This window comes from Macaca mulatta, chromosome 5 (genome assembly GCF_049350105.2).
Source record: "Macaca mulatta isolate MMU2019108-1 chromosome 5, T2T-MMU8v2.0, whole genome shotgun sequence".
NCBI classification, from domain to species: Eukaryota; Metazoa; Chordata; class Mammalia; order Primates; family Cercopithecidae; genus Macaca; species Macaca mulatta.
The window spans coordinates 78,826,817-78,846,287 of record NC_133410.1 but is presented as its reverse complement, the minus strand read 5'-3'; the positions used below and the strand labels follow the sequence as shown (position 1 = coordinate 78,846,287).

General features: G+C 44.0%; 1 protein-coding gene across 8 annotated transcripts in view; it reads left to right on the top strand.

Moving 5' to 3' along the window:
• The first annotated feature begins 3,973 nt into the window (after window positions 1-3,973).
• The window catches only part of KIT (KIT proto-oncogene, receptor tyrosine kinase), an 89,452-nt gene continuing 73,954 nt past the window's right edge, over window positions 3,974-19,471 (top strand). For 7 of the 8 annotated variants that reach the window (XM_028847982.2, XM_015138653.3, XM_078001514.1 and 4 more), the window contains exon 1: window positions 4,002-4,126. In XM_028847982.2, the coding sequence (XP_028703815.2) occupies window positions 4,060-4,126 (67 nt within the window). In that variant the 5' untranslated portion in view covers window positions 4,002-4,059. 8 annotated transcript variants of the gene reach the window in all.

Below are 19,471 nucleotides of genomic sequence, written 5' to 3'. Positions count from 1 at the left end.
CCTCATTTGCTGGAAATCCCATGAGGGCAGCATCTGTGTCTTGTCTAACTTGGTATCCCTGGCACCTAATATACTACATCTGACACAGAGATGTTCATTCAATTAATACTGAATGAAAGCTGGAATGAAGACCATACATTATCTCCTTTCAGACTCACAAACTGCGAAGTGGCTATTGTTAGTATAGAATCTAAACGGGGGATTGTATTAATCTATTCATTTCTTCAACTTTATGGACAAAAGACTTTCAGATGATTGCTGAAAACCAAGAAAAGCTATTAAAAAGCAAACTTGAAAAGGATTATACTCTTGGTGTAGTAATTCCAACCCTGGGTAGGAATGCATACTTAATAACTAATCAGGAGCAGGCAAGTTTTATTCACCAAGACATTAATCATCAAGTAATTTATGATAGTAAAAAAATTGGAAAAAAAAGAGAAATGATTAAACACCCAGAATTATGGTACATCCATACAACTGAACATTATACTGCCATTAAACAGTATGTTTCCAAAGGATTTTTAATGATCTGTAATAATGCTCATGTTATTTGTGAAAAAGCTGGATAGAAAACTGAAAATATACTAAGATCTTAAATTATGTAAAGGGAAAAAAACCTCACAAATAAATAGAGAGAAAAGAAAGGAACATATTAAACTCTTCAGTGATTGTATCTTGAGTGCTTTCTTTGTTTTTTATAATTTTTGATATTTTCCAAATTTTCTACAATAAGTATCTTTACTTATACTGCCAGAAATATAATAAAATATTTTCAAGTTCGAGATTTTAGCTGTGTTAGTTGTATTTGGGTGGTATTATTCCTCTTTCTTCTGTTGATGGTGCATCAGTTTTTCTTTGGGGATGCACCCCTCCCCATCTCAGGCCACTGGTGTGAAGTGGACCCCTGACCCTGGCTTCGGGGGTGGGCACATGACTCAGACATGGCCAATCAGCATACTCTATCCCTCTGGCTCCTTCCCAATGGGCACATGACTTAAGCCAGGTCAGTGAGACTCGGTTTCTCCCGTAAACTTTTATAGGAGATGTTTATGGGGGCAGGAAAGCTCTACTTCCGTTGGTACTAGTGAGCTGTAAGCCTAGAGCCGCCCTGAGTGTATACAAGGATGGCAAAACAACACAGGAAAGTATTGTTGAGGATAAAGGAGGAAAGTGTACGTGCACTTGTGCACACATGCATCCACACACACTCACCCTTCAAGTCCTGAAAACTTTGAGTCCTTGGATCTAGGAAAGTCTGAAACACTATCATCCCTGGACTTTCTGGTTATAAGAGCCAATACATTTTAGGCTTCTTTGTTTGCTTGCTTAAGTTAATTTACGCTGCTTCTATAAGTTGCAATCGAGAGTCCTTGCTAAAAGAATTATGAAAACAATGAAATACATAAAGCACAATCCCTGAACATGCCCAGGACTATCACAAAATACAGTATAGAATTAATCCATACATCCTACCTGAGATATACATTTCCATCATTGCCCATGTTCCATTGGACACTGCTGATCTATAATATAGTTCCTTATATATTACAGCACATATGTCCACTCATAGTGCCTCATATATATGCTTCCTTTCTTTATGTAACAGGCAGAGGTTATTACTAAAAACAGCTAACAACCCTAAAGGTACAAGTACTGGAGGCTCTCTGTTGTGGCCAGCATTAAAATTTTAATTCCTGGATCTAAGGAGACGTAGTGTGCCTCAAGGTTGGGTTGGGAGATGTTTTAGGGGATGGTTTTTTTTTTTTTTTTGTACTCAGTACACAAGGATTTCAATATTGTGTCAACCAATAAGGCCAAATTGGTGTGTACCGGCTGAACACAAATTCTGTTAGCAGATATTATAGTTTCTTATTTGAGTACCTATTTTCCCTGCTGGACTGTGAATTCCCCTAGGCAGAGACTTTGTCTTACTCATTTATGTAGGTCTTATGCCTACCTAGATGCTCAAAAGATATTTGCTGAATGAAAAACTGGAATGACAGTCCAACATTTTATAACTCCCTATTGAGGTTTTCTTTTTGTTTTTTTTTTTTTTTCCTGATAGAAGTTTCTTGCCTAGAATTAAATTGCAATATGGTCTCTTTTCACCCACTCTTTTGAAGATGTTATCCTCTCCAATATCAGCTGATTGAAGAAGAAAATTGTAAATTTTCTCTCTCAGGCATAATGTTGATATTTTAACTCATAGTGATTTTTTCTCAATTCAAAATGGATTTTAGAAATAAATCAAGATCCCAGAAACTTATGATTGCTTTGAGTGGTATCTTTTATCTGTCATCCTAAGAAAAACATGAGATCTGATGGCCCAGAGCACAGAGACCTTTTGTATTTCAGTTCTCCTACAGCCACATGACTCGAACCTTTTGCTGGGAGACTGGGATGTAGGTCCCCATACTTGATTATAAGGACTGTGAGGGCAGGGGCCACATCTGCTTATCTGTCTATTAATAATAGTACTCCTGGTACCTAGCTCCTCGTTGCTCCACAGCAGACACTAAATAAATGCTTGCTGAGTGAATAAATACTTAAATTTAAAGAGAGGCAATTATACACATTGATCATTTGATCATCCTCTAGTACTGATAATTTTTAAGTGATTAACTTTAAAAATCATTTTTCTTACGTCAACCTGGGTCCTCACACTATTAAACAACAGGAGAGCTTTCAACATTAAATGGAGTGGGGCAGCTGGGCAACTATAAATTTTGGATGATACTTCAGAGAAGAGTCTAGGTGTATCTGTTCTATCCCTTTTTCTCATGGGCATCTGCCACTTATTTTCCATTCTTAAGCTCTCAGGAGGGATGTCTTTTTAGTTTATCAGAATCCATAGGGAAAGCTCATCTTTCTTGGAGTAGGTCTTCAAATAAGGGTTCAAGCCCTGGGTCTTCCCTCACTACAATAATAAACATACCTGCTCTACCCTCCTCACAAAGCTGTTATGGTGAGCATGAAAAGAAGAGTCGGTGTGGGGAAGAACTATTAACCCCTATACAGATACCGTGTTGCTTTCCGTTCAAGGATCCACCATGAGACTGTGGATAAAGCACTTTCCGGGCAGTGAAATCTGGCTTAAGAGAATCATTGTACTTTTATTCTGCTCCTGGGACCGGCAAGGGCAGTTAAGAGGAACACAGGGATCCCTAGCCCTAAAACTGTCGTCTGATACAGAGGCAGATAAATCATTACTGGGGTTGGCAGCGTTGGGGGGAGAGGGGGAAATGTGTATGAAAACCTGGGCTCCCAGAGCAAACTTTGCAACGCGCCCCTCCCCACTTCACCGCCCCAATCTCCACACAAGTCCCGGCAGGGGCTTCTTGGGCGGAGGCCACGCCGACCAATAGGAACCCACTGTATTCTTACAGGTTACGAAGCAGGTGGAGAAACTGAGCAGAAACAATTAGCTAAGCCGGGCTCAGCCTTTACCGCGGTGCCACGCGCTCCTAACAGGCCTGGAGGGTAATGTCGGGGCTCAATTTCCTAACGCTCCCCTCCCCATCCCCGTGTCACCTCCACCAGCAGCGGCGTCCAGCCTCCTCCCGCCCGAACGTGCTCGAGGGACGGGCAGCCGTCCTTTATTGTCTGGGGAGCACCTGGCAGGTGGCGGGCCCGTGCCCTAACGTGCGCGTGGTGCCCAGCTTCACAAAGCGAGCGGGCAGCACCTCTTTGGTCCGGGAACGGCCTCGGGCGGGCCGACCACATCCCAGGGGTGGAGAGGTGGAGAGAGAAAGGGGCTCCGGGGTCAAGAGCTGGGAGCTAGGGCGCGCGCGCGCCCTCCTCCTCCCCGCGGGCACAGCCCCCCGGCATTAACACGTCGAAAGAGCAGGGGCCAGACGCCGCCGGGAAGGAGCGAGACCCGGGCGGGCGCAAGGGAGGGGAGGCGAGGAGGGGCGTGGCCGGCGCGCAGAGGGAGGGCGCTGGGAGGAGGGGCTGCTGCTCGGCGCTCACGGCTCTGGGGGCTCGGCTTTGCCGCGCTCGCTGCACTTGGGCGAGAGCTGGAACGTGGACCAGAGCTCGGATCCCAGCGCAGCCACCGCGATGAGAGGCGCTCGCGGCGCCTGGGATTTTCTCTGCGTTCTGCTCTTCCTGCTCCACGTCCGGACAGGTGGGTCACCGCGGCTGGCACCCCGACCGTGCGACTCCTCGGCGAAGCCTGTGCCCGGGAGGGTGGTACACGCCGGAGTGCATCCGGAGAGAGGACTGCGGGCCCTCAGTGCCTGTGCGTTCCAGTCTCCGGGGGAGACTCCAGGTGTCCCTCGGACTCTCCTGCGCCTTGCCTCGCTCACCTGCGCGAGGAGACCCCAGCTGCTAGTGGTGGGGACGCGAAGCCGGGGTTCTTCGGGAATGGGGACAGCGAGGGGAGGTTAGGCGTGAGCGAGGTTGCAGGCTGCGTGCGAGTTTGGGGTGGCTTTTGTGCCGAGGTTGCGCGGGGGGCGGAGGCGAGGGGCTCAGGGGTTCCCACCGAGCGCCTTCTCTCGCTGTGCGAGGCGCGGCCGCAGCTTCCTTTTGTTAAAAGTTGCGTGTGTGTGACCGGTGCCCAGGAGGACCTGCCTGCAGGTTCTCCGCCGCGCGGAGGGCAAAGTTAGAGAGCCCTTTCTCTCCTCTGCGGCTGCTGCCTTCCAACCGCAGGCGCTCTTTGTGCCCAGAGCTGGGGACCGACCCGCTGCCGCCTCTGCTCACGGCGCCACCCGTGGAGACGAATCGAAGCCTGCGGATTTCCCCGCCTCCGGGTTAGGGTTTTGCTCTGGGAGTGCGCGGCGTGTGGCTGTGGGGCCGGACTCCCGCGAGCCTGGAGGTGGTGGGTACGGGGACAACTTGGGCAGGGCGTGTGGAAAGCAGCCGCTAGGTTGCAGACTTTTTGCTTTCGTATATCCTGTGCTCGTCCCTTTCGGCCGCGGCGCCGTTTCATTCCTGCCACGCGCCCCGGGGCGGCTGGAGGCTGCGTTTGCCGCCTGCTCCGGGAAGGCAAGGGACAGCGTGCTGGGACTATGCGTGCCCTGATCCCGGCTGCCTAGCCGCCGGCCAGTGTGCCCGGCCTGCCTGGCGGGCTCTGGAAGCCCGTAGTCCCGGTATCTGCGACCTGTATTCGCAGGTCCTGTTTTCTTCGGAAATTTTTGAGATTAGTGACCGCCCGCCTCCCTGTCCCCGGGGAGGGGACATCTATACTTCAGGGCTGCCTGGGGGTGGGGTGGGAGATGGAGTGGAACTTTCTGCAAATCCTACTCAGTTCTTAAAGCTATAACAAAAAACCAGATATATCCGCGCGGGAACTTGGGTCTTAGGTGAAGGATTTGCCGGCTGCTGGAGCCCCTCGGTCAGATTTCTGCCTCTCGTTCCCTTTTTTCCAGGTGTCGCTGGTGCGCGCGAGTGCAGGTCGCCCAGCTCACTCCTGAAGCACTGCTCTCTCCCAGGTCATTTTTAAAACAAACCTTTAAGGTTACCTTGATGGTGTAAGGATAGAAAGTGAGTCTTAGCTGGAATCAAGCGCTTGAAAGGAAGCGGCGCAATGAACGGTTGTGAGACTGTCTACTACTGGTCAGTTTCTCTATAAAGTCTCCAGGCGCAGTCTCCCGCGTCCTGGTCTTGTAACTATTGTGAGGGCTTTCCTGTGGGGGCAGAGAGGCCTTGCATCTGGACCCCTGTGCAGCAGGAGGGGTCAGCAGGGGTCACGAGGGAGTGTTCAGATTCCCTGGAGGATTTGATCACCTAGCTTAAAACAACACATCTGGTCTTTATGTTTTTGTGCCTTGACCTTTTTAATATCAGTTAAGGTATGTGAACTAGACCCCAGTAGGAGACTAGAAAGACCACATCGAATATCTCCCTTTTACAAAATTAAAAGAATCAATGGTTTTCTTCTTCCCAATAGATTTTTGGCAAAGGGAATTTTAAGTCTGTCTCCTGGGGGGGCAGTGTGGTGTAACGACAAAGCCTTGATCTGTCCCCTGGGTTCTCCTTTTCTCTGCCATTTCTTGGCTGCGTGCCCTTGGGCAGGTTGCTTAAGGCAGGTTGCTTAAATTCTGGGGAACCCAGTGTCCTCCAGAGTACAAGGAGGCATCTGCATCATGAAGGATCCTTTGGGTCCAGAATTTTCCAATGTTCTGAGTGTAGACTCAGCACTCTTTTCAACTATTCCCCTGGTCCCTGTCTGCCTCCTTGAAATTCCTCTGCCTCTCCTGCTCACGGGGACCTCATGGAGTATGGGTGCATCTGACCGTCTGCCCCTGGCTGCAGCAAGGAGCTGTGGCTTATGCTTCCCACCCCTCAATTCCCATATATTTCTCTGTATTGCCCTTTGAGGGCTAGGAGGTGCCCACTTTGTCCTAACCGTCATTCTTCTCCTCCCCCACCACCACCCCATTATTACAGCTCCTGTGCCTAACAGGATGAAGCTGCAAGGAATGGTGAATCATACCTTCCCCGCTTCATTCCTGCAGGTGTGAGGCTGGAGTCATTCTCAGCAGCTGGACGCAAGGCAGTCTAAATTATTATCCTGCTGGAAATATCCCAAATAAATATCCCAGATAATTCATTTATCCCTATTCTGTTTTTTCCCCCACTCATCCCCATATTTTTTCCTCATGACTCTCTAAATCATGTATGCTGTGCATTTATAACATGCTTTCTAATGGGCCTTAAATTTTGTATGACATGTGTGTTATACATAGTTGTTGCTCTTCAGTTGGAAACTGTGTGCCAGGCCTGTTGCTTGGGGCTTTACCTGCTATTTCCGCTAGTCTCAATGAGCCTAGGAAGTAGTAGTATTATTACCCCTAACATTTTACAGCTGGAGAAACTGGCTAAGGATAAGCGCCAAGTCATCAGTGGTGAAGCCTGATGAGATTGGCTCTATGTGCCCAGCTCTATAACCATTCACATGATTCACCGGGATCTGTAGTAAGACTCATTCAAAAATATTTAATGAGTTTTTACTATGTGCCAGGGATTGTTGGAAGTTCTGGGAATGCAGAATGGCCAATGTCACTGCCTTCCCAATTTTGGTGAAAAATATTTAGAATTGGGTGTCTTATGAAAGGGGAGTATTTGTGGAGGGAGGATTAATTAAATTTTAGCTTGGAGGAAGGGTTGTAGGCATTTGACCCTGTGGTATGCTGGCCTTAGTTGTTAGCTGTCTCATTCTAGTTAGCGTCCCTCAGAAATGAAGGTAAGCTATTTCTAAAATGATGATGCAAGCCAGTTAAAAATTCATCTCCCACTCCAAAACATAAAAATGGTCTTGTGCATAGGTGTAAAAGAGAACACCCCCAATAATGGCTGATGCCATTGGCTATTTACCCTGGACAGCATGGTGAGAAATAACGACAATATACCATCCAAAGCCATTTTTTCTCCCAAAAGAAATTCTCGTCAGAAATGTGCCAAGTATTGTGCAGGCTTCCCTTGGAGCACATTTATGTACAGATGTTGTTGTGGTGATGAATTGTGCTGCTGTTGTTGACAGCCCTTCGAAGTTACCCTTAGGGTTTTGACTCATTTCCTCAAGTCTCTTCCAGCTGATTAAAGAAGGACACAAGGAAATGAACCTCGGTGTCTCTAGCGGAATTCTCAGAGCTAGACTGCAGTGTGGGGACCCCTTCAAAGTAGTGGTCCAGGCTGTGGCAGCATTTTCTTCAGAATGAATTTAGTTTAAGAGTTGGCAGGCTAGGATGTGGGAAGTGCTTTCTTTTGCTGCATTAATGTGTGGTAACTTTTAAAAGTTGAGATTAAATGACATTTGCAGGAATCCAAATATGCAGATTTCATGTGCAGTTTTGGTAACTTGAATAGATATTGCCACAGCTGTTAAGTCCAGAATGAGGAAGGCCTGGGGGTGAGTTAGAGGAGGTAAAAGTTTGCCTGGAGGGCAAATCCAGTGTAAATCTTTGTTGTATATAGAGAGGAATTGAGTTGAGTCGGCTTGGCGCAGCAGCTCTGATTTCTGACATTTTTTGGACATGATCATGTAGCTCATCTTTTGACCTAAGACTCTTAATAAGTAAAGAGCAGTTGTAATCTGATAGCCCGCGGAGACATGTTTTCTTTGGCCTACATGATGCTTTTCAGAAAACATTGAGGCAGTATTAAGCAATCTAGAGATTTTTTAAAATCAAGATCTCTATTTATGTCTCCTCTTTAAGAATTATAGGTCATGGCTCCTGCAGATGAGGCCTGTGCTCTTCAGGTTGCATTAGGCTCTAGGGCCTGCCATCCCTTAGGCATTTCTCACTGGGCAATGGTGAGTGCAGGAATCCAAATATGCCCCTGGAACCAGGCAGATGACAAGTGGGAGGAGCACAGGCCTGCCTACCTTGTGTTGGTCTGATGGCTTCATGACTGACAGCTCGGTGGCCTTAGAGCAAATTGCTTAACCTTTTTGAGCTTTCATTGTCCATCCTAGTTTTGCCACTTATTAGCTCTGTGACTTCTGACAAATTACTTAACCTCTCTGTGCTGGTCAATGTGTTGCTACATGTAAAACTTTTGGAATGGTGCCTCATAGTAGAGGCTCAATATGTGTTAGCCATAATTATCATCTGTAAAACAGGAATTATTATTGTCCCTAAAATGGGAATAATGCCCCCTCTTTTAAGATGATTGCCCTAAAAATTAGAGATTTTTTTTTTTTTTAAGAAAATGTCTCGCCCTGTTGCCCAGGCTGGAGTTCAATGGCGCAATCTTGACTCACTGTAACCTCCGCCTCCCGAGTTCAAGCGATTCTCTTGCCTCAGCCTCCTGAGTAGCTGGGATTACAGGCACCTGCCACCGTGCTCGGCTAATGTTTGTATTTTTAGTAGAAATGGGGTTTCACCATGTTGGCCAGGCTGGTCTTGAACTCCTGACCTCAGGTGATCCGCCCACCTCTGCTTCCCAAAGTGCTAGGATTACAGGCATGAGCCACTGCACCTGGCCTTACAGATATTTGTAAAGGTTCTTAGCACAGGGTTTGGGATGGGATAGGCACCTAATAAATGAGTGAATGCCTCAGGTATATATAGAACTTGACTACTTCTCTATGATTCTTGAGCATGGGTAGCAGTAAATATGAACTTGACAGTTTTTTTGTTTGTTTTCGAGATTGAGTTTTGCTCTTGTCACCCAGGCTGGAGTGCAATGACACAATCTCTGCTCACTGCAAACCGCCACCTCCCGGGTTCAAGTGATTCTCCTGCCTCAGCCTCCCTAGTAGCTGGGAGTACAGGCACCCACTACCATGCCTGGCTAATTTTTGTGTTTTTAGTAGAGGCAGGGTTTCACCATTTTGGCCAGGCTGGTCTCGAACTCCTGACCTCAGGTGATCCACCTACCTCGGCCTCTTAAAGTGCTGGGATTACAGGCATGAGCCACCATGCCCAGCCGACAGTTTTTAAAATAAACTTTAATTTTTTTCGTCTTGTTTTATTTAGCTTTTGATAAGAGGAAATCTCTAGTCTTAGAGATTGAATAGATCTTGAACTTTTCTTTCTCTGGGGGGGAAAAAAAACAAACTACACATCTTATAAGATTTCTTCAACACAAACATTTGTGTCTGGTACTTTTCCCATTCATCTTATGTTTTAACTGTCATGCTTACATTTTGGTTATGACACACTTGTTAGACATCTTCCCATGTATACCTTTCTGACAGGTTTTCAACATTTTTGCAAAATTTAAGGTTTAAGCCAAATTATTATTCAGGACATGTGGCATCAGTTAATTATGAGCTTGGGCTCTGAAATTGACACCCTGGATTTTTATTCCAGTTCTGCCTCTTCCCTGCTGTGTGCTCTGGGACAAGACACTTAACCTCTCCTTAAGCTTCATTTCCTTATCTGTAAAATGGAGATGATGACATAGGGCCCCTGTGAGGATTAAATGAGATTCTGCATGTAATGTGTTTAGCACAGTGCCCCTCATAGAGGAAGTGTGTGGACTCCACTATCGGGCTGATTTTCTTATGTTCCCCTTTCAGCTTTGCCTCTTAGAAAACGTTGAAAATGTGTAAATAGAATATGTAGAGTGTTTTTTTTTTTTCCATATTAAGATGAAGTTGTTACATTTAATTAATATACTGCAATTAGTGGTAATGCATATTTATATGCTTGGCCCTTTGTTTAGCTGTATTCTTGGGTTACTTTCCACCAAAAGAGATACAAATTTCTTGATAAAAGTTTAGATGGGGGGAATATCTGCAAGTGGCCATTTTCTCTAGGTGAATAAGTTCATGTAGGCAGTCGAGGAGCTTTTCCTTGACTGCTCTGTCTAGGAGTTCAAGGACCAAGCTGAACTTGGCCATTGCCCCAGGCTAGACACAGTGGTTGGTGTTCAGTAAGTATTAGTTTAACATCTTTTCTGTTCTCCAGCACTTATACTAAGTTTTGAACATAATAAATGCTCAGTAAACATTTTGGATTCAGTTTAACAGGCTTATCAATCCCCATGCCTTGGTCCTCCGTTACAGGCTGGGGGTGGAGGAGGGCCAGGGCAAGAGCACAGCCCCTGATTTGAGGTAGAATTTGGTTGTCTTACGTGCAAAGTGCTCTGGGCAGGATTTTCAAGGAGATGAGCTTAAATCTTGATGGGCAGGTAATAGAGATCAGGAATCAGTAAAAACATCCACATAGGAGATAATATTTGAGATTAATTTCTGAACCTTAAAGGAAGAGGGCAGTGTAGTTGTGGCTTCAGCTGGAAAAAACTGCAGTACATGGAGCAAGGCATTAGGATCTTACTTGAGGATTATCAAACTTTTCTTTTGGTATGATGGCTGGAGGTAGGGAATTGGCTGGGAAGGTAAGACTCCTCTTATTAGCCTCAAGGAGCATGGAGGGAATGTGTATTTAGTGCTGAGTTTGGTCTAGGTTATGAAGAAGGCTTTGAAGTCAAGGCTAAGGTGAACTTGACCGAGGAGTGGCCCCCCAGGCTTTGCTTACTAGTCCAGGGCTGCCTATTCCACCATTCTGTCCAGTTAGACACACTCCCCAACCTGTTTCAATAGTCTGATGAGGCCAGAGGCCACGCCCTGCCTTAAAACTTGGACACTCCCTTGCTGTGGGCAACCAAGACTAAGGGAGAGTCTGTTTTTATTATTCATTTATTTATTTATGAGACAGGGTCTTGCTCTGTTGCCAGGCTGGAGTGCAGTGGCACGATCATGGTTCACTGCAGCCTCCACCTCCTGAACTCAAATGACCCTCTCATCTCAGCCTCCTGAGTAGCTGGGACCCCAGGCGTGTGCCACCACATCCGGCTAATTTTTTAAATTTATTTTTTGTAGAGAGTAGTCTCGAACTTCTGAGCTGAAGCGATCCCCCAGCCTCAGCCTCCCAAAATGCTGGGGTTACAGGTGTAAGCCACCACACCTGGCCTGTTTTTTTTTTTTTTTTTCTTAAATAGTAAAACATACATAATGTGAAATTTACTACCTTAATCATCTTTAAATGTATAGTTCAATAGTGTTAAGTACATTCACATTGTTGAACACTTTCATCTTGCAAAACTGAAATTCTGTACCTATTGAAGAGCAGCTCCCCGCTCCCTCCCCCAGCTTCTGGAAACCACCATTCTACTTTGTATCTCTGAATTTGACTATTCCAGGTACCTCGCAAATGCAGAACCATACTGAATTTGTCTGTTTTTTTTTGACTGGTTTATTTCACATACCGTACCATAACATCCTCAAGGTTCATCCCTGTTGTAGTATAAGTCAGAATTTTCTTCGTTTTTAAGACTGAAAAATATTCCATTGTATGTATAGATCACATTCTGTTTACCTATTCCTCCTTTGATGGACATTTGGGTTGCAAACAATGCTGTAATGAACATTTGCATACAAGTATCTAAGGGAGATTTTTTGTGGAGACTGTTCAGGAGCGTTAAATTCACGGCTACGAGTTATGTGTTGGGGAGCTGGGGAGAAGATGGGCTCTTTAGATTATCTCTGGGTGAAGGGGTATAGGACCTGGGTATTAGGGTGCATGCTTTGGAAAGAAAGTGCCCTTAAGACACAAGAGGAGGATAAAGGTGCAGGTCTTCACTCACTCGGACTATTTATGGGCACCTTCATCAGGCACTGTTGAGACTGAGGGGAAGGAGAACTGGAATTATCATGGGTGTAGGTAACTGAGAGTAATGTTGGTACTATGGAATTAGTGGAAATAAAGCCAAGAGGAGTGGCCTATTTGAGGGAGAGAATATGATGTTGGACTCTGCTGTTTGTTCATTGATTATTTGTGAGCTGCATTTTCTTGAAACTCAGTTTCACAGACACGGAGGGAAGATGTCAGTGAAATTCTTCTTAGGGTCAGGTCTCTGTAAGAAATAAAACTAAACCCCAAAGTCACAGAACATGGTTCTATAATATTATGGTAGCATTGGGGATTATAAAGAATGGTGTGTTAACTGTGAACCAGTCATACGGTGAAAAGTAAGTTTTCATGAAAAGAAGTGTATACTAGGAAGAGAATCCTGGATTCTTCTCTGCATTAGGCCATGTTGAAGGTATGTTTTTTGTTTTTCTCAGAATAAAATGGCCATATTGGGTATAGAGGAGGACATAGAATTGATGAAAGCTTTGGAAAATAGGTCCTTTGAAGGCAACTTAAAGAAATTGGATTTATTAAGCCTGGAGAAGTTAAGGTGAGGGAAGTTTTAGTGAATGACAGTCTTAAAATATTTTTAGTGTGTGAGTGAAGAGCAGAACAAAATGAGAGTCATTTAAATTGCCCCAGAAGGAAATTGAAATTTTTTGTTTGTTTGTTTGTTTGTTTGTTTTTGAGACAGAGTCTCACTCTGTCGCCAGGCTGGAATGCAGTGGTGTGATCTCGGCTCACTGCAGCCTCCACCTCCCGGGTTCAAGCGATTCTCCTGCCTCAGCCTCCCGAGTAGCTAGGACTACAGGCTCACGCCACCATGCCCAGCTAATTTTTGTATTTTTAGTAGAGACAGGGTTTCACCATGTTGGCCAGGATGGTCTCAATCTCTTGACCTTGTGATCCACCCGCCTCGGCCTCCCAAAGTGCTGGGATTACAGGCGTGAGCCACTCGGTCCAGAAATTTTTTTTTTTAATGGGAAAATTCTTTCATTGGAAGAGTTGGCAGAGACTTTATTCGGTTATAGGGCCTTTGCTGGAGCTGTGAGGAAAACCAAGTAATTGTCATTTTGAAATGGTTCTTAGGTCCTCCCCAACTCAGTTGGTTTGATGGCCCTTTAAGGGCCTGCCTGAAATCGTTTGGGAATAATTCAGAAATGGGAAAATAACCAATCGTTTTTCTTTCCTCACTGCCTTGGCTGTGGAGCAGAGTTTCTCATAAATGCTGACTAGATTCTAACATAATCCACTACTATAGTCACAATTTCGGCTATATTGAGAACAGCCAGTAAAGAACCCACAGCCTCAAAATGGGTTATCGATCTGTTAGGTGTGGCGGGATCTAACCACAGAAGAAATTGTACTGTGTGATAGCTTAAACTGAGTGTCAAAATAAGACAAATAAAAGGAAGCTCAAGGTCTACAGAAATCCATGATTAATCACTTAGCCCTACCCTAAGAATCGCTGTGCTGGAACGCAGCACGTAGCCAGAAAGTCTGTAAGGATGAAGGACGGCTCCCAAAGTCCTTTTCTCTTGATTACTCAGGGGTGGATTGGTTACCCACCACTCTTGACTACCCTTTCCATCTGTCCTTTCCCTCTGGTCATTTTGTGGTCATGGCTCAGTGGCACGTTTGAGATCAGCCCGTGGTCCAGTGGGGAAGGTGGTAGAAATGAAATTGCAATTCAGCAGCTACTGGTTGATAACATTTTATTAATACCTGTCACTTCGAAATTGATATCTAAGATGGGATCCCTGCCTTTAAGGAGCCTAGGACCTATAGGAAGATGGTCCTGGGTAGGCGCCAATGTTACAGGATTTGTAATAAGATTTAAATGAACAATTCGGTCCTATTCATTACCATTGGTTTGGAGGACATAGGCATCACTTCTTGAATTGAATGGCCAATTCAAAGGAAGATAGGGGCCTGAATTAAATCTTAGAAGAGTGGGGTGGAATTTGGTCAAGATGTGAAGAAGAGAAGCAAAGGTTAGAGGTAGCCAGAAGGCTCTGCTCCCACTGACGGAACGTCTGTAGAGACTAGTGGGAGATGAGATGGGATAATTTTTAGAGCACCTGGATTTTTATTCTTCAATAATTGAAGTCTTTTCTGCAGTGCTATATGTGATGAGAGTTTTGTAAATCTAATCTGGCTAAGTAGTTGCCTATTCAGAGAAATAACTTAAAAATGGAAAAGTATGGATATCACTTTCGCATGTATTACCTATTCAATGTGTTCAATGTACATCCAGTATAGATACGTATTTTTAGTTGTTTTTAAGTCCAAGGCTAATTCTGCTCCCTTCTCCCTACCCACCTTCTCCACCCCAGCCAAGATTAGAGATTTTGTGGGCTCAACTTCTGATTGTGGCAGTAGATGACCTTTCATTTGCTTATTAACATATTTTAAATATTTAGCAAAATAATACACCTTATTTATGTCAGTTCATTCATTGAAGCAAAGACAGCAATAAACAAGCCTGCAAACCTTGATAAGGGGCCTGTGTGGTTTGGAACATTTTGAGATTCTTCCCCGGATCCCCCCAGTCCTGTTTTAGAAAGCTATTAGGGACACACTGGTGGCCGCCCTCCCCAACCCAGGGAGTCTGGGGAGGGAGGAGGAGGCGGCTGTTTGTGGTGGGCAGAACTCTGTCACTTAAGGAAAAGGCGTGTCTGATAGCACTTGCCAGTAGTGAATGCCTCATTCTTGACCGAGAAGAAAAAGATAAGAGGGAAAATGAAAAAGGTGAAACGGTTCTCCTTTACCTTGTATTTTTAAATTGCTTAGTGAGGCAAAATATCTACCTTCATTTGGCTTTACCCCAGGTAACTCATTTCTGAGGGTGTTAGAAAATTCTTCCAAACAACTCCGGGACTCCAAGTAATTTAAATATAATGGCCTACGTAGGTTCTTAAGCAGAGGAATTAGTTGACAGAGTTAGAACAAAGGAGAGCATTATCACAAAGAGCTCTGGAAGTTAATGTGTCTCTTTTTATTGGAAAAGAAGTATTTCTAGAACGGGATTCAATTGGCTTCTGGGGAAAATATTTACTGGAGATTTTAGAAGTGTGAAAGGTGGCAGGAGACGTTGGCTGTCTATTATTCTACCTGGCTAGTGCATGCTTAAAAATAAGACTATGTTAAAAAGATCTTGAGAATTCTACTTGGAAAGACTGAAGTAAAGATAGTACAGGTACTTTTCAAAGGATATAAATTTTGGCTCATAAAGTATTTTGAATGCGATTCTATCCTAACTTTCACAATGCAGACTTTCTTTTTGTGGCTGATGTTGAGAGAAGGTATCTGAGAAAGATTTTCAGTTCAAGAAATGGGTGATATTTATTTGGCTAATAAAACACCACAGGGACTGGTTTTTAGAATTTTTGTCATTGTTAAGCCAGTATTCTTAACCTAAAATATATTAGGATAGTTAATGAAAATACTTAATTGGAATGTTTAAATGTTTCTCTACTTATTTTAGTATAGTCTGTATATGTGCTGCTGGGAAATAGTATATACATTTTTAGCCAAACCAAAAAGCATCACTTTGATAAAAGAGGACCCCCCTCCCTTTGCTTTTTTAAAATAAACCAGCATATGTAGAAGGGTTTGTGAGTTTTTTTAGTAGATCTGAATGTGTTGCCCAATTTACATTCCAGCATTTTCAAGGGATATTATTTAACAAGATCATCTTGGTTTCAGAACCACTGCCTTTCAAAGAGGCTGGCTCAGAGCATGTGTGTGTGCCTGCAAGTGAGGGGGGTCCCCCACGGGGGCTAGTGGCTTTGCACCATCCTGGCCACTGGGAACACCAGCTCTGGCCGTACAGCGGGGGCACTTAACATTACAGCGTCATTCTCCATTCTTTTGGTCCCGTCTCATATGTTTAATCTGACCTTATACCAGAAATCCATAGATTTATTCACAAATGAATAAATTTGAAGCATCAGAGGTGTAGCAGTGAACATACCAGGCAAAAGTCTTTGTCCTCTCTTGAGGCTTATGTTTTAGTGAATTATTTTTCTCTCCAGGAGAGAGAAAAGTCCAGGAGTCCAGAAAGAAAAAAAAAAAAAAAAGAAAGATGTAATTTGAGGTGCTCTCATAGAAAGCAGTTTAATTTAGACTTATTTCAGTTCCACATTATGGTTAGTTAAGGAAGAAAGAGAAAGGTTATGCAGAAGGTCCAAGGGCACCAGTTCAACAAAGAGGAAAGCCAGAGAAGGCAACTAGAACAACAGGAAAAGGAGATTCAGGGGCTGGGGGAGATGGGCAGGAGTGGAGTCAGGGAAGCTTTGTGAGGCGCTTTTCACTACCTGCCACCAGTCCTGCCCTCCAGAGGGCTGAGCACCAGCTCCATCCCAGCATGTCCCTGCCCCAGTTTCTGTAACTTCAGAGCAGCAGGCCTCTTGATTCAACAGGTGTTTTTGATGGAGGATTTACCAAAGAGGATTGACTAGTGACAGGTGTCTTCACTTTCAGGACCTTTGGCGCCTTTAATGTGTTTTAGTCTGCAGGTTTGGAACTGTTTGTTCTGGAATGTGTTGGAATGCTCTTTCACAGCTGAGAGAGATGCTTCAGGGTCCAGGCTAGATGCTCTTTGGTATCTCTCCAAGGACTGGAGGTTCTGCACCTCTTTTTAAAATTCATTCATGTTTTTCTTAAAATATGACCGAACTCCTAACTCTTGCTAACCTTACCTCTGGGATTCTTAGGCCCTCAGCTGAAGAACTTGATGAATTTCAACTTCAAAGAGGTTCTTCTAACACTTGGCCATTTCAACCAGGCTTTGCTATAAAGTCCTGTGGAATTTGGGGACTGAAAGCCAATTACTTAGATCACAACTTTGCTGTGAAAACTGCAAGGACCGGCTGTCAGGGCTCATTAAACCCCAAAGCATGGCACCCTGGCATGCAGACTACCCTGACCAAGAAGAGACTGGAAGCCAGGTCTTTGTCCTCTCCTGGTTCCTGCACCCTTTTCTCCCCCAGAGTGAGTCACAGAAACCAGAATTCTTTTTCCCCAAGGCAGGTCATAGAAACTAGAACTCCTTTCTCCCAAAGCCAGGCATAAAACCTAGCAAGGTCCCTCTCTCCCTTCTCCCTGGAAGACCCTCATTCCCGAGGGGTCCTGCCCCATCCCTGGGGGAGGGGGAATTGTCCGGAGCAGTCTTGCCGGGTTTCCCCACTCCATCCATCACCTTTAGGCCAGATCCTTTGTGTCCAATCACATTTCTGCATGGCTGGTCATTCATCAAACCTAAATATAAAAATAAAGGTTTTCCCTGGGGGAAAAATATGACAGACTTCAGTTTTAATCATAACTGTTGTAGTAACTGTCGGTCTGTTTGACACGGTGCTGTTTAGCCACCATCAGCCCTACTGCATGTCAAGTTTCGATGCTTCTGTTACTGTAGCTGGCCTGGGTGAGGTGCCCGCAGAGAGGTGACGGGGTGACTTCATCCGACTTTTTGCATTTTCACTTTAGGGTGGCCTTTCACAATTCCATGAAGTGATAAACTCTCCAGTTTCAAATGAAGGACGCCTCAAATTGAGAACTGACAGCATTGCATTCCTCAGGAAGGGAAAGTTCCTTCTCTGTCAATTCTTGGGCACTGGAGTAGGACTCTTGCTGCAGACGGTGTTGTTCTGGTTCTCAGGAAGGAATCCAAGATAAAGTCTGTCTGGGGATAGAAAGTGGTACCCTCTTGGAATATGGGCAGGAAGGCATCCCCAGTGACCATAGCCTTGGTTGAAGGTATTAAAGAGGAATCTTGAGGTGCTTGGCAGGGTGTCAGTTGACAAGTTCAATGAAATTAGCAGCATTAGGTCTGTAGGTGGCTGCTTAACTAATTATGAACTCAGCTGCTTAACTGTATTTGCTCCAGGTTTCACAATTCCTTTTGTCTACAGTAATTATCACTGGTTAGCACCTATTGTTTTGGGTGAGAATTTCAGGGTCTACATTTAAGTAGACCCTATTTAAATTTATTATCAGTTGACTAGGGAAGGGTTAAAGAAGCAGTAGGGAGTCTATGACTTCTAGAATATTCCCTGGCTTGTTTGAAAATGTGTTAGCAGCCATTTTATTTCAATATGAAAGAACTGAACTTTAAAAAAAAGTGTATTTTTATTTATGGCAACATTTCAAATAGGATAGTGTAATGAACCCTCATATAACCATCTAGCTTCAACACTTACCAATACGGCCTCTACCCACTTTATCTCCCATTATTGGGAAGCATGTCTCAAGCATCATAGAATTTCATATATAAATATTTTCAGTATGTAGTCCTCAACTACAAAGACCTTCTTTTCTGAACATAATGATGATGCCAATATCAAACCTTTCCAAATAAATACAATTACATAATGTCATTGAATATCTAGTATTCACATTTTCCTATTGAAGGTAAATAAAAATATAAACAAATGTTTGCACGTTTAAAAGAAAGCAAACAAGATCTACACATTGTAATTAGTTGATCTGTCCTTTAAGTCATTTCTTTTCTGTAGGTGTTAGCTCCTTTTTTGTTAAGGAAACTGCAGTTGTCCTGTGCAGCTTTTCATTCTGATTGCATTCCTTGGTCTTCACCTGTACCATTTTGAATATGTCCTGTAAATTAGTGACTTAGACGTTTGATCATATTCAGTTTTTTTTTTTTTTTTTTTTTTTTTTTTTTAAATGAGGGTACTGCGTAAGTGGTGTGTTCTCTTGTTTTGCTTTCTCTTTTTGGTGTACCTTTGGTTATTTGTGAAGATTCATATTTTTTGTTAGATTTGTATTTTTGGTTTTAATGATTGCCTTCAGACTGATGCCTTTCAATAATATCCTTGTCTGCTCTTTCTGAGGGGGCTATTTTTCACTGGTTTGCTACCATAACATTTAAATTAGCCAGCGTTTGTTCTTTGCTCTCTCTTTACTCTCCTGAGCTGGGGATTGGAAGTAATATTCTTTCACTTCCAGTTAATATCTAAAAGGCAATCAGCAAGCATATTCTACTTTTCGGAACTTCACCTATTCCCCATTTTTCTGATGGCTGTACTCATTTTTCAGAGCATACAGCAGTTATATATTCTGCTATCTCCCTTGTTACCATCATTTAGTTTTAGCTGTACAGGTAAATATCTGTTTAATGCTGGGGGCCAGTCCTCATATCATGGCTTTCCTGGCATTTTCGTTTTCTGAAACGCACCCTCTAATAGATGCCTTATGGGAAGTAGTTCCTGAATTATATGTCCACAACGGCGAGTGTGTGGTCTCTATATTTAAAGGTCAGGTTGGCTAGTATAAAATTGCTGGCCCATCTTATCTTTGCTCAGATACCTTTATTATTTTACTGTATTGCCTTTTGCCATAAAGTGGTGTCAAAATCTGATGAT